Here is a 15159-nt window from a genome sequence, read left to right as displayed (position 1 = left end):
TAATGATAACAACCATAGGGAAAATAGTAGTAGTAGTTGTAAAAATGTGGCATTTCATGAATCCTCTGTACGTGCCAGCATTGTGAGGAAGAAAGCCCTATGATCCAAATTTTATATCTATGGTAGGTGAACATTGCACATCTATAAAGAACTTGAGTGCGTAGTGCTCAGTTTTCCTTGGTCACTTTTGAAACATCTGGACAAACCCATCAAAGTCACTCTTAACTCTCAAACGTACATCCTGCAACCTAAAAACATCCTTAATTTCAAGTTTAAAGAAAACAGTAAATGTACGATTTTTAAGGGTCAGCCTGGAGCTGCCGTAGCTGCCTGCTTTCTATAATTCACCATCAAGGAGAAGAGCTACAAAGGTCAGGGAAGTGCTCGGAGGAGAACCCAGGAACAGTGAGTTTGGAAAGAGCTGTGAGCAGGTTTTTTGGGTTTTGTTTTTTCTATTTTCTCCATCCTTTAATAACACCCAATGAAGCAGAATTTCCAAATGAATCGATAGGCCAAGAAGGTAAATATTGGTCAAGCGGCTGCTTTATTTTGTGTGTTCGCGCCTATCTTTAGTAGCAGCCAAAATTTGTATTTTGAAAGCATGAATCATCCATGACTCCTTGATATCTTTGTGTGTGTGTGATAGCAAGAAAGCGCTTTGCTCACTCACTGTTAATAAATGTTTATATCCACTCAGCTAGCTTGGTTACCCTCAGCTTGCAAAGGCATAAATCACTGGCTGCTGTCAACTCTGGAATTGACCCACAGATTAAATGTAGATCACTAGGAGATAGGTGCTCTTCGAAGTATTTTTTATTTTCAAGAAATCTTCCCACTCTGATTGCTGTGCCTGCACCTGCTAATCTTTTTCTACTTATAACCCCAGTTCACTGAATGGATAGCAGAAAATTCCAGATTACTCCTTCTACACGTTTATGTCAACCTGTGTTGAGAAGTAAATCAGCACTAAATGTCACAGACTCTCTTATGCAGGTTTATTCTCTAGAATAGGCTGTGATTTGATCAAATGGATTTAAATTCATTTTCTTAAAAAGCAATTTATTAAATTTTGCAAACTTATAACAAGGATTGAGAGTAACTGAGTAAACAGAATTTAGAAGGGTCATATCTTAATCTTATCTCCACTTCTACTTTCAGTTAGACTGCTTCTTCTCTCCTCCATTTACTGTTGATAAATATCCAATAATAATGTCAATTTTCCTAGTTTAACAAACACCAAAAGGCCCTGATGAAGATAATAGCCATTAGATAAATCAACAACCCATTAAAGAAAAGCTTTAAGTCAGGACAGGAGAGTCTATTATCTCTTATAGCTCTTGTACATTATGCATTGGCCAAACTCATTGTCCCAGGGGACACTAGGCAAATCTCCAATCCTAAATAAGAATTGGAGCTTTCATTCTGGGATTCTTCTGTCACCTGTCTAAAATGATTGTCACAAGTTGTTGACTCATTAATGGAGATAATAGTGATAATATCCAAATTATGAAGAAATAAAAATGAATTTGTCTGAAAATGTAAAGTCTTAACACAAGTTGGGGCTGTAAACCAGCTACAATGGAAAAAATAAAAATCATTGTAAATGAAAAAAATATTAAAGCAAAATTCAAAAAAATAAATAAAATAAAAAGAGAAAAAAATCAAAGACAAATGGTGAAAGGGATGATTACATTCAAAGTAGAAATGATTTTTAAATGTGCTTTTGGGAAATATAATCCCCTGGCACAGTGATATCTACCTACAAAAATGCCCACCTTATTGCCCATAAATTGGGCACCCTAGAAAAAGGTTTTTACAATCCATTCAATGGTTTTCTTTTTCTAGAATGTAAGGGAAAAGAGGAGGAAATTAGATGATGCTTTCCAGAAATGTGCTTTGCAAATCACTGTACTGGAAACTGTCTGGTCTATAACTTGAGGGATTTGAGTACCAGCTTTCTAATGAGGATGAACCTGAGCTCAGTAAGACTTGTGGCTAGTCCATGTTCCCATGTCTTTTTCCATTAAGAATCGGAATGTTAACTATGATCTTCTGGCCAGATTCCAACTTGGTTAATTGCATGCTGTCTATCTAAATTCCCTTCGCTTGGGATGTTCTTCACTTTGGATCGCATTGCTCTTCTTGTCATGTTTGCCCCCGAGAGATGGGTGCATGATACTGTAGGATGAGCCAGAATATAATTTGTTAAGCTAATAAGAGTACTTTGGGGATGAAGGGTTAAACATAAGTAGTGTGCTTTTCACAATTTCCCCTCAATACATCCTATTTGTATAGTAATTAATGTGGAATAGCATTAGTGAAACATGGAGTTGAGCCAAATCACTATGACAAGAATGGCAATAACACAGAAACAAATAGTATTGATAAATTCTACTAAAAATAACCAAACAGAGCTCCAGAGCCTCTCTGCCTAATGTACCTTTTTCTCTTTTTTTTTTCTGACAATAGGTTCTTTTCCTTTATTTTTTACTTTTTTTAATTAAAAGTATTGTGCCAATTTACACAATACAGTGTTGTGCCAATTCTGCTGTACAGCATAATGACCCAGTCTCACACACACACACACACACACATTCTTCTTCTCATGCTGCTATCTTCCATCATGTTCTATTCCAAGAGATTGGGTATAGTTCCCTGTGCTCTGCAGTAGGACCTGGTTGTTTATCCTTTCTAAATGTAATAGTTTGCATCTACCAACCCCAAACCTGCAGTCCTTCTCACTCCCTCTTCCCTCCCCGTTAGCAACCGCAAGTCTGTTCTTTAAGTCTGTGAGTGTGTTTCTCTTTCTGTTTCCATTCTTGTTTGTTTTTGGTCTGAAGCTGACATATTTAATCTCTACATTGACGTGATGTTCAATAAGTGAAATTTTTTTTTATTCTATAGGAACATCAAAAACATAGTAACATTTCCCATCTTCTTTGTCCTTAGCAGTGCACATAGCTCAATTATTTGCATAGCGACACTCATTAAGATAAGGTGTGTTAAACGAATGAAGAGAGGGGAAAAAAGAAGGAAAGGAATTACCATTCACTGATTTCCTAAGGTTCACCAGTCTTTAGAATGAGCATGTTTCTTACACTATCTCATCTTGTCCTCATGATTACCCCCATTTCACAGATGAAAAAATAGAGGCTCAGAGAGGTTAAATGGCTTCTCTAAGAGGAAACAGCATTGGCTTTCAAAGTTAACTTGTTTTTCACAGCCCCAGCCCTTTTGTCCCTCAGGATCTTGCAGCCTCCCATATTGTGCTTGGCATTCTCGGCCTTAATTTGAGGAGGCAAGTCTGAAAATCTCAGACACTGTGAAAGTCAAGTTGATCCCCACAGACAAGGTTAACAACTGCCCTATGGAATTTTACATTGTTATTCTTTCTCTCATTACTCCAATTCAAATCTGTCACTATTGCCATTTTAGAGTTGTCATAACTATTGCCAAGTAATTATACACTTGTCACAAAATATACTATAAATTGAATCTTTATGGATCTTAGTACACAATGTTTCAAATGTGAATGCTTAATGAATCCAGAAAATAATGAGAGAGAGAGAGAAACACTCTTTAAGCTCCCTAAAAGTCACTCACTGTGGTTGAGTCTATTGTGTTGACTAGGCAAAATGCACTTCAGCCCTCCTGCACCTGGACTGTGTTCATAGCCAAGCTTTCAGCTTTTTAACTGGCATTAAATTACTGAGAAATTGAATATGTGAAAAATGACAGAAATTCATTTTGCCTCATGAGAGAAATCCTTCTCTTCCTATGTTGGTTTTGTTTATAAGCAGAAAAGTTTGTACCAGTAAAGACCATTGAACCAGGATGTAGGAAATACACATTTTTATATGGTAATAGCTATAGCGTGGTGAAAGCCTTAGGAAACACGATCATATGGAAGCTGTAAGCCAGTCAATTTCTAGTCACTCAGTCACACATCTCACTTTAACCCAGAAACTCCTGTACCAATATATTTTAGTTCCAGCCAGACTGTGGCTAATTTATGGCTCTGCCAACAATACCATTTTAATTAATTTTATTCATCTTAACTTCTCTTTTCTCTGCTCCTCGTATCTCATCTGTTTGCATTGCCTAGATTTTAATTAAAAAACCTCTCCTCTCTAAGGAGCAATCTGAAGTGGCAAAAATAATCACTTAAAATATTACAGTCATTAAAAAATTGGCTGTGGTGGAAGCCATGCATTTTCAATTTTCCTACAAATGATGTTTTAGCTTCCTTTTAAAGTGCACTTTGTATCTGAATTGTCTGCCACCAGCCAGCTTGGCTATCAAAAATAGTCTTCCAGCTGGGTGGGCTGAGTGACAACTCCTTAATGGAGGAAATGGATGGCTCTCTGCTCATGTGGAGGGGAAGGCATACCAGGCAGATTTCATTCCATCTGCCACCAGCTCTCTGCAAGCTGGCATTGCCCAAATGCCCAGTATACTCATTCCAACAAAAAGGATACCATCAAAAATAAATTGTAAGGGTATAGATGCCTGAAAGAATCATCAGGGCCATTAGACTCTGGGGAGATAATATTAAGAGATGCCTCAGTGTTCGTCTATGATGAAAACCTAATTAAACTATGGTGGGGGCGATTGCAAGTACTTTTACAAGAGGAGACGTCATTAACATTTTCAGCAGTTTAGGGAGCAGCCTTAGAAAAATGCTACTCTGAATTGTGGCCAAGGACTTGTTATATTGAGGAATTTGCACTGATGTTTCCTGTTGATGCTTTTCTGAATGGCAAATTCTTGTCACTTAGTTACACTGTGTTCTGCTTTTCAAGTAAAGAAAACCCATTTAACAGCAGCGTAGAAGATATTTTTGATTGACAAGTAGAAACAAATTAGGGCTGTACTTAAGGGATTTTCAAAAATTGGAGATCTCCTACTCTTAGAAGTACAAAGTATATGTCATCGATCAATGCTAAAATAATGAAACAAAGTGAAAGTAATTATAATTAATATCATAATTAATTAGGAGGGCTAGGAATAGGAAGACATGTATAGAACGATCTGCACAATTCATACCTTTATTTTACCCCCAAATAAATGCTTCATTACCTGATAAATATTTACCATGCGTCAATTAAAAGCCTATGACTCAGGAAGTCACGTTACCTTTAATTTTCTGAAGAAAACCTGTTGTATTTTTGCTGCACTCAGAATAAATAGTCCTGAATTCCAGTGTATTCTTTTTGTCATATCAAGAGCTCATATATCTCACAGAGTTAGACGCTTAACTATCCTATTGAAGTGGTTTAGATTTTAATTGTCATTGCATATAAATGACATGAGTTTGAATAGATGCTGAACGAAAACATCTGGGTATTAAAATCACTGAGAGTAATTTCCTGAAATTCTTTTCATACTTTCAATTCACGTTTTCTTTGGATTTTTGACATAGTACATTGATGTTATACAGTGCAAGTTCATCTGTAAGAAAGGTGGCAACAGACATCTTGTATTAGTAAGTTTTCCGAAGGAGAGTATTTGGTAATCTGCCAAAATTTAGAGGGCTTTTAAAGTTCTAATTGATGGTTCTACATGCCCTGACAGTGAATGAATGTTTGCAGTATTTTTACCATATTGTATTGTGGAACATATTCTTTTACATTTTACTAAGGGTTTAAGTTGATCTGAAGAATTTTAATGACTATTCTAATGAGAAACACAATTAAAAGTAGTTTAAGATATTCTATTTCTCTATCACCTAGTGCTAAGGTCATATGTGGCTAAATACTATTTAAGGGGAAAGTGCATATTCAGAAATAATTATTACTTTGGTTTCGAAAAACACTTCTGCATACAATCATATTTGTGCTTTTAAAAGCATCTTAGGGAATAAGTATTATTGGCCCCATTCTACAGCCTAAGAAACTGAGGCCTGCCTCGATGGGGTAAATGACTTGTGCAAAACCATGTAGCCATTCAGTGGAGAAACTGCACTGGAACATGCCTTCTCATTCTAATCCCTAGACTCCTTGAGGGTGGCCAGTAACTAGGTTTTCATTGCTTGTCATCTGGATTGCTCTTAGATAATAGAATTTTGGGTTTTTTTTCCCATCCTAATCTCCGCAATTCCTGTTAGCGCTGATTGATTGAGTTAGGCTCCAGGGGAACATTCAAGTGCCCTACCTTCCCAGGCCGTGGATTCCCACTCAGAGGCAGAGATGGAATCTCAAACAACCAAAGGCAGGAGACCTCTCTCAATCTGAATGTAGCCAGGCGTAAATTCTCAGTTTGGAGAGCACCTAGAAAGCCAGTTTAATTCTAAGACATGGAGCCCTCGTGACTAATTCTAAAATAGAATTAATGTATAACTCTACTCTTGCCTTGATGTAGGAATCCTCAGAATGAAAACCCTGGAACTGCCCCCCCAAACTTTCCCAGGATTCCTAAAAACAGGGCCTGTACATATGAATTTCTCAGTAGGCCTGTTCCTGCCCATTCCTGCTCAAAAGCGCAGTAGTTCACCAGGTTTGTACAGACTGGGATAGTCCCAATAGTACCTGGCTGGCTTAATCTACCCTTACTCTAAATCATGGAAACACTGTGTTCTGTTCGTAATGGCTGAGACAGAAATTGGCCCCTCATCTCCTTAGCATGGTGGGGAGCAGAGTGAGCCATCCAGAGCAGTGTGTGCGTCCAGTACCTCCCCAGGCCCCACTGCCCAGAAATGGCAGCCCCATCTAATGACAGCCCCATTTTGCTAAGAGACAGGGGAGGTGGAGCCTCCCCCCACTGACCTGTGGCTGTTTATTTGGGGTGAGTTACAACCTTTCTTTGGTAACCTGTTGCTGTACTAAGACTATGAAGAAAACATTCAAATAGCAATGCTTCTCCCTCTCCACACCCAAAGTGGGACATTGGGCCCATTTGGGAAGGGAGAACAGGGCAAACTATGAATCTTCCCCTAAACTTGACAGATAGAAATAGGATGTTTCTGTGCAAACATCAGCCCCGATGAGTATAAACCACTTCCCAGTTTGTTTGAATTTACACTTAGAGTATTGTACTTCTACTATAGATTGGCCAAGGACATCTCCTTCCCTGTAAAAATAAACTATACGCATTCTATCCTTCATGGAAACTTTGGGCAAAGACAGATCCTACTAGTTTTTAGATTTTGCAAGTATGAAAATTGGTTAACGCTCAAAATGAGAGTTAATTTTTTTCAAGTGGTTTTCTTCTTGCTCGTTGTCATAAATATTACTTGTATTTCATATGCTGGAACTATTGCAGTTATAGTGACAAAAAGATATATATGATAGCTACTGTTTTCTTCCAGTTTTATTGAGATACAGTTGACATCCACACTGTATAAATTTAAGATGTGCAGCATAATGATTTGATGAACATACATCATGAAATGATTACCATAATAAGTTTAGTGAACATCTATCATCTCATTTAGATATAAAATTAAAGAAATATAAAAATATATTTTTGATAGCTAATTTTTAGTAGTTGTGTAATTACAAATGTCCATTAAAATATCAAATGTGTTTGGTAACAGCCAAATAATTAACAAAAAGATCCTTTAAAATACACTTCAATTTTTCTAAAACACCAACTCATTTTAATTTTGTGAAACAAGTTTTAACAATATGCTATTCAGTTTCATAATGATTTGTTTCTTTACATTAATTTTCCATCTCAATGAAATTAAAATAGGCATCAAATATGTTAGTAATATAAATCTAGAAAGAGTAGCAGAGAATAATTATGTATAATACAGAGTCTTAAAATATTAGCTAACAATTCTGAGGTAAACAAAATCAAAATGGGAATAATTAAATTGACGTTTAGCTGTATAGCACAGGAAACTATCTAGTCACTTGTAATGGAACATGATGGAGGATAATGTGAGAAAGAAATATATATATATGTGTGTGACTGGGTCACTTTGCTGTACAGTAGAAATTGACAGAACACTATAAACCAACTATAATGGAAAAAATGAAAATCATTTAAAATTTTATTTTAAAAATTATAAATAAATATATTGATTTTTAGCCAGAAATGACCAAGATTTTATGTTATGCAGGTCACTCTTTTCATCACACAAATATGTCCTTTTAAATTCTATTATAGACCATTCTGTTTTCATATGTGTAGATATTTCATGTGTGCCTTTTCCTTGAACAGTGACCTAATATCATTTGCATCAATGTCAGAGTCCTTATGTTAATTCCAAATAAACGTAGGCCACAGTTATTCAGGGTTCCAGAAGATAACTGTGAAAGCCCCTATTTAGAGCCTATTTCATTATTAGGAAAGTAATTGTTGTTATTCTAGTTAGCCTTAATTTTTCTTACAGAGTGCATAGTAGTAGAGGATCCTTGAGTTTGTCATTGTTTCATAGTTTCTATTTACTGTTAAATAAACTGAGTCCTGAGTTTGATGATGGGGGGTTAAGGATGACATATAATGGCTCATTGCACACACTACAGTATTAGCAAAGATAATGGCAGGCCCTGTGGGTATTCCGTACATCTTAGTGCTGTGAAATGACTCCATCAAGATCATAGGCTCCGACGCTCCTGAATTTCTGAAACTTCTGGAAGCTTTTTTCTTTCTGTGCAGTAGTCGGATTTCTTTCTCCACTGATTTTACCTGCCATAACCAGCTTACTTGTCATAAAACACTTCTTTGCACACAACCCTGCTCTGTTTTATGACATCACTGCCAACGGAATATTGCAGAGATCTCTTAGGCAACTGTTTAAGATCCTTTACAGTCAGCCTTCAATCTAATTCTCAAAATTATGCCTAATTGTCACCTTTGTCATTCATTCCTATCTCTCATCCAAGTTGGATTTTTATCCATCCTTTAAAGCCAGTTGAAGACCTGCTCATCCCTGAAGCCCGCTCCTATAAAAGAGCCCTAGACACAGCAATTCCTACCTTCTTCCACTCATTAGCACTTTCCATATGCTGTCTTGATAAATCTCAACTAGTCTGGAATTTTTTGAGAGCAAAATTAAGTATTATTATATTTCGTTCTAAACCCCTTCCCTCCAGTACTTCCTTAATGCCGTCTACGTTGTGTAAGTTCTCCATAAAAGAGTAATTACCTGAGAGGCATAACTATATCATTCATTTATTCATTTATTGAATTATTCAACAAGTGGTTTTGAATTCCTATGATATACCAAGCACTGTGCTAAGACCTGGAATATAAGGACATGATATCTGCCCTATGGCACTCACTAAGCCTAACTGATATTCTCTGCCCAATTATTTTTCTTCATTTCCATTTTGTTTTAAGAGTATGTAAAACTTAAAAGAGGTTTCGATCGTTCATTTAGAGCATTTCTCTCTGTGTGACATTACCAAAAATGATTGATGAAATACATCATATTTTTAAGTAAATGCTCTGCTTACCTAGCTCCAGAGTTGGAGCTTGCCTTTGACCTGCTCACTTAAAGGTTGAAAAAAAAAAGCTTCACAAGAAATTATATTTATTTCTTCTTGGTAAGGCTAGTAGTCTTTTTTAGGATAACAAAGTCTGCTGTTTATCTCGTTGGGAACATCATGAACTTCCTAGGTCTGGTCAGAAACTTTTACTCAAAAGTTGGCTGAGAATATATGATCATATCAGGGAGTACTCTGACCTTTTCTGTATTCATGTTTGGATTAGCAAGCTGTTCTGCTCCTATCCCATTTGTAGACAAATTGTGAAAGGCTTGAATGGCAAGCCAGAAATATATGGAATATTAAAAAGGTCAGTGTGATTTAGCCCATAACCACAGTATTGAAAATATACGACAAGTCATTATCACACTTAATTCCCACAACAAGGACTGTGGTAGAGATGGGAAATTATTCCAATTAAAATATTCTTGTTTCATACTGAAGGCTGAAGTAGCAAAGCTCAAATGGCCTCTTGACTTGTTGTTTGTGATAACTTAATAAGTTGGAAGGAAATTGTAATTGAATTAACCAAGACCAAAAAAAAAAAAGAGGTAACAAGCTCTTTTGATTTCAGAGTTCATCGTAGAGGGAATAATATAATGACTTCTCTAAAAACTGTAATTATACATGAGTAAGGCAGATACAACTACAAAACCAATTCAACAGACACCCCATGCTTCCTTTTTATCTACAGCATAGCTGTCAGTCAGATGGCAACTCCATTTATTTCCATGGAAATGAAGGCAGTGAGTTCAATTTTGCCACCACCCGGGATATAGATCTTTCTACAGAGGATATTCAAGAGCAGTGGTCAGAAGAATTTGAGAGCCAGCCTACAGGGTAAGTAATTGTTATCGCTCATGCTGTGTATAGCACTTACATTTATTCCACTGGACCTGTTTTAAATGCATATTGCTAAATAGCAAAAGTATACTTAAATCGATACTGGTGATTCTTATCATAAAAGAGCCAAAAGGGGTATACTTATCTTAAACATTCTTTACTAAGTCATCAACTATTCTTATGCATACTGAAAATTTGTGATTGCAAATATCTTTTAACTTCAGTTGAATCATTTATATCTCATCTTTGTTTACTCAGCTTTTACTGGGGAATAGGGCTTTTTTCCCCTCAATATGTATAAAATACAAAATCTTTCCACTACTTTTATATTGAGACTTTCAGTTGTCTTCCTGGAATCTGAGATTTATAAATGCTGTTACCTGATTTTCAGTGGAGTGTGGTTTTGATCTATAAAAATTGTTGATGGGGCACAAAATTTATCTTTGAGAGATTTTTAAAGAAGGAATATGGGGCTGAGGTTGAAACAATGAAGATGGTTTGGTCGTAGTATTTTCTGGTCATTCTGAGCTGTGTGCCTTCTTCTTGGGTCCTGTGTCCCTATTAATTGAGTAACACTTTCAGAAGTGTGTGTTGAAAATATTAATAGGTTCAGAGAATAAAAATTCATGAGATGGTATGAATTGGAAGGAAAATTCTAGAAATTTTCTAGTTCTCACCTGTCTATTTTTCACTAAACATTTGTAATCAGAACACTGGTTCCTTATTATTTAGTGTATGTTTTATAAGACTATGATGAAGATGTATGAAATTAACATAAAATATAATTTCATAGTGAATATGAAATAACAATAACTTAACTGTTAACTATGAGAAACTTTTCCAGAATACAACAGATGAGGTAGTCACGTCTCTCTGATCTCAACAAATCAAATCTAAACTGGATGTTATGCTAAGTGCCTGAGTGGCAAGAAGGCCACTATTGCTCCCTTGGGCACCCCACTGCCTATGCATGGTCCAGAAACTGCATTCGGACCCAATAAGAAGAGATCTGACCAGCAGCCTAAGCTGCTGCTGCTGCTTGACCTTCTGTTCCCACATCAGTGTCTCTCACTGTAGAAAGCTAGATTGCTACTGCAGCTGGCCCGCCCTGCTCCTCCCCACCACAGGGAAGACTAGCTGTGGGAAGCCACTGAAGGAGATTGATGCTTTGAGGGACCCCACCCCTTCCAGGGCCCACCATTGACCTCTCCAAGCCTAGCAGTGACACTCAAGCCCTTCAGTCCACAAAGTCCTTCTCCTCTAAAGTTTCTGTCACCCTTGAAGTTACATGTCCACAGTGGCTCTAGTGTCTCCTTGAGGGAACAAGAATCACTGCTCCAGGATCTCCCCAAAAGTCAGGCTGCTTTCCTTTGTAACTCTTACACACGCAGGGTTCACGCCACTCTCCTCACAGAATTCTGGGCTTTGATGGGATCTAGAACTTTCACAATGCATGCAAGGCTTTTTTACCCACATTCTGGAGATAAAGGATCAATTACCAGCATTTCAGTTCTTTCTTTCTGACTCCAGATACCAAAGATCAATTCAGATCCTTCCTGGAGCTTGACTGCCTTATGAGAAAGTCCCAAATTTTGCAGCATGAGAGACTCATTGGCCTCCATTCCTTCACCTCTCCAAGCCAATGCCACCCATGCCACAGTCATTCTCCTCAGTGAAACCTCTATCCCCTGGGAACTCAGATGGTGCCCCGGTGATATCCAGATTCCCAGCCCTCATCTCACTAAAGCAGAGAGAAACACAAGTCTAATCTCCAGGGATACCATTCTATACACACACACACACACACACACACACATAAATCCCTTCCTAGCTAGCTAGCTAGCTAGCTCCTTAAAGTCTCCAGGGTCGCTTATTCTTTTGGGAAGATATAAAATTTACTTTTACCTATGGCCTTCATATCCACATAGTCTCTCTCCCAGAATACCCTCTCCTTTTTTTTCAGCTTGTATTATCAAAGACCATCTATAAAAGAATAAAAGAAATGGTGTCCTGCATGTACATGGTCCAAACATCTCTCTGCTCCTAACATTAGTGGAGACTTAGTACAAACACATAGAAAACTCTTTCATGAATTAAGTTTGAAAGGAATTGATTTGATATTAGAAAGAAGCCAAACAGGAGTTCCCATTGTGGCTCAGTGGTAACAAACTGGACTACTATCCATAAGGATGTGAGTTTGATCCCTGGCTTCGCTCAGTGGGTTAAGGATCTGGCGTTGCTGTGAGCTGTGGTGTAGGCCGGCAGCTACAGTTCCAATTCCTAGCCAGGGAACTTCCATATGCCACAGGTGCAGCAATAAAAAAGACCTCAAAAAAAGAAAAGAAAAGAAAAAAGAAACAAAATACATTTGAGAAAATTAATGTACTAACCCAGAAACGTAGCAAAACATATATTCCAATGAACCAGATCAGAAACTCTGTTTTCTTAGAGTGCTAATGACATGAGAATTTGTGGCTAAACAAAACAATCATCCCTCAAAACAAACAAAAGAACTAAAAGTATTTATGCTTGAAAAAAGAACTGAAGTCAGTAGTTACAGACAATGGAATCAGAGCACGTTCCAGTCACTCTGTGACTCAGGTGGTTTCACTGAGTTATGCTCTTTGGCTGCCTCTCAGTACTAAGGATTCATCAGGGGTTTGGTCACAGTTAAGAGGCTGATACTCTCAGGCTATGATATTGTCAGCAGATTTCTGTTCCAATAACATAGAATAATGTGCTTGACAGAAGCACCTGTGCCACTCTAATTGGAATACAATTAATTCTCCTAAATTCTAAAAGCAGCTTAATTATTCCAACAACCACACCTTAGGTTTATTTATAGCCTTTCCCCTAGGCTCTCAGACCACACACTCCTGGCACCCAGAACTACCTCGTTTATGCTCTCACCTGGTGAAACCAGCTATCCACATTGGCATTATGTTATAAAAAAGGTATAAAAGGATTATGAGAGGATCTAGTATTTTCCGAGTTTTGGGGTGATGACAGAATGCTAGTTTAATCCGTAGGGTTGTGTGTGGATTCTTGTGTTTCCCCTCTCTACACCCACCCCCTCCCAAATGATGCTTTATTGATCTAGGGACAAAAAAGCTATTTTAAGAATTTTTAATCAAAACTCCAGGGGAAAAAGTCCTGTCCAACAATCAAATTAAAGTGAACTATTTTTACCTAGGGTAAGAGCCGACAAAGAAAAAACAAATTAAGAACTTGGTGTCGAAGTTCTTGATGTGTTTTATCATCCAAATTTACTGGCTCTTTGTCTCATTCTTCCCTTCAGCCATCACCACCCACATGGACAATTTATTATCAAACCTTGCTTGCTAAAATAGATATAAAATGTAGGTGGTAGATGTCCATTCTGTTCAAGAGTGACCAGTTAAATTGATTGAATCCTGCAATTTTGAGATCCCTTTCTTTTAAGACAAAAAAAAGAATAAATTATTACTATGGATATCACATTTTCATTTCTTTTAACTGTGTTTTTCTCCCATAAGCATTATAGGAGGAAAAAAAAAGAATATGCAGTCCTCTCTAATAATATCTTCAGAACATTTCATGTGAATGGCAAGGAAAAAAAGCCACTGTCATCGTGACATTTATTGAAACCCACTTTGCAAACATTTCTGTTTTCCTACCATTGAATCAAACTATTTTGATTTGATAGTTTGAAGGATGCAAGAGCTATTTGCCTTTCACATTACAAAGCCATTTGCTGATAGGTTTATTTTAAGTGGAATTTTAAAGGTTTTTTTTTTTTTTCCCTAAAGAATACACATCTGTTACTTTGGCAAGAGAGAAACTTTAATAGATACACTGATAATTTATGTGAGTATTTATGAACTTCAGCTTAACTTTACAAACACATCATTTAATTAGCAACTACCATGTCTCACCTAACTGAGGCTGTCTTCAGGTGGAAGGGAGCTTTGTAGAAAAACACATTACTAAAATATAGAACTTGTATACTTGTCTTTCATCCCAAATGCAGGCATTATATGTTTTTAACTATTCAGGTAACTTTGAAAAAACATCTCTTTTAGGGAGTTCCTGCTGTGTCACAGTAGGTGAAGGGTCCAGTGTTGTGCCTGAGGTGGTATACATTTGATCCCCAGCCCAGCACAGCGGGTTAAGGATCCCATGTTACTGCACCTGTGGTGTAGGTCACAGCTGCAGCTCAGATTCGCTCCCTGGCCTGGGAACATCAATATGCCAAGGGTACAGAAAATAAATAAATAAATAAATAAATCTGTTTTATTACTGTCACCAAAGTTTTCATCTTAAAGCGGAGTTCCACAAATGTAATGAATATCATTCTTCTGAATCAAGATAGCATCATGGTGCAGCTGAAATGAATCTGACTAGGCACCATGAGGTTGCAGGTTCGATCTCTGGCCTTGCTCAGTAGGTTAAGGATCTGGCGTTGCCGTGAGCTGTGGTGTAGGTCTCAGAGGCGGCTCGGATTCTACATTGCTGTGGCTGTGGCATAAGCCGGCAGCTGTAGCTCCGATTGGACTACTAGCCAGGGAACCTCCATATGTCACGGGTGCAGCCCTAAAAAGCAAGTAAATAAATAGATAAATAAAGACAGCATGCTGTAGGAGTTCCCATTGTGGCTCAGTGGGTTAGGAACCCAACTAGTATTCATGAGGATGTAGTTTGATCCCTGGCCTCGCTCAGTGGGTTAAGGATCTAGTATTGCCATGAGCTGCAGCCTAGGTGGAAGACGTGGCTCAGATTGGGCCTTGCCATGGTTGTGACATATTTTGGCAGCTGTAACTCCAGTTAGACCCTTTGCCTGGGAACCTGCATGCATAGAAGGTTCATCCCTAAAAATAAAAAAATAAAAAAAAAAGACAGCATG

General features: G+C 37.5%; 1 protein-coding gene across 1 annotated transcript in view; it reads left to right on the top strand.

Annotated features, from left to right (window-relative positions):
- The window catches only part of RELN (reelin), a 502874-nt gene that overhangs the window by 293809 nt on the left and 193906 nt on the right, over positions 1-15159 (top strand). Inside the window, 1 exon segment of the mRNA XM_021063495.1 lies at positions 10129-10274. Coding sequence (XP_020919154.1) covers positions 10129-10274 — 146 coding nt within the window.

This window comes from Sus scrofa, chromosome 9, assembly GCF_000003025.6.
Source record: "Sus scrofa isolate TJ Tabasco breed Duroc chromosome 9, Sscrofa11.1, whole genome shotgun sequence".
NCBI lineage: Eukaryota > Metazoa > Chordata > Mammalia > Artiodactyla > Suidae > Sus > Sus scrofa.
The sequence above is the reverse complement of the archived record's forward strand: the minus strand, read 5'-3'. Positions and strand labels throughout refer to the sequence as shown.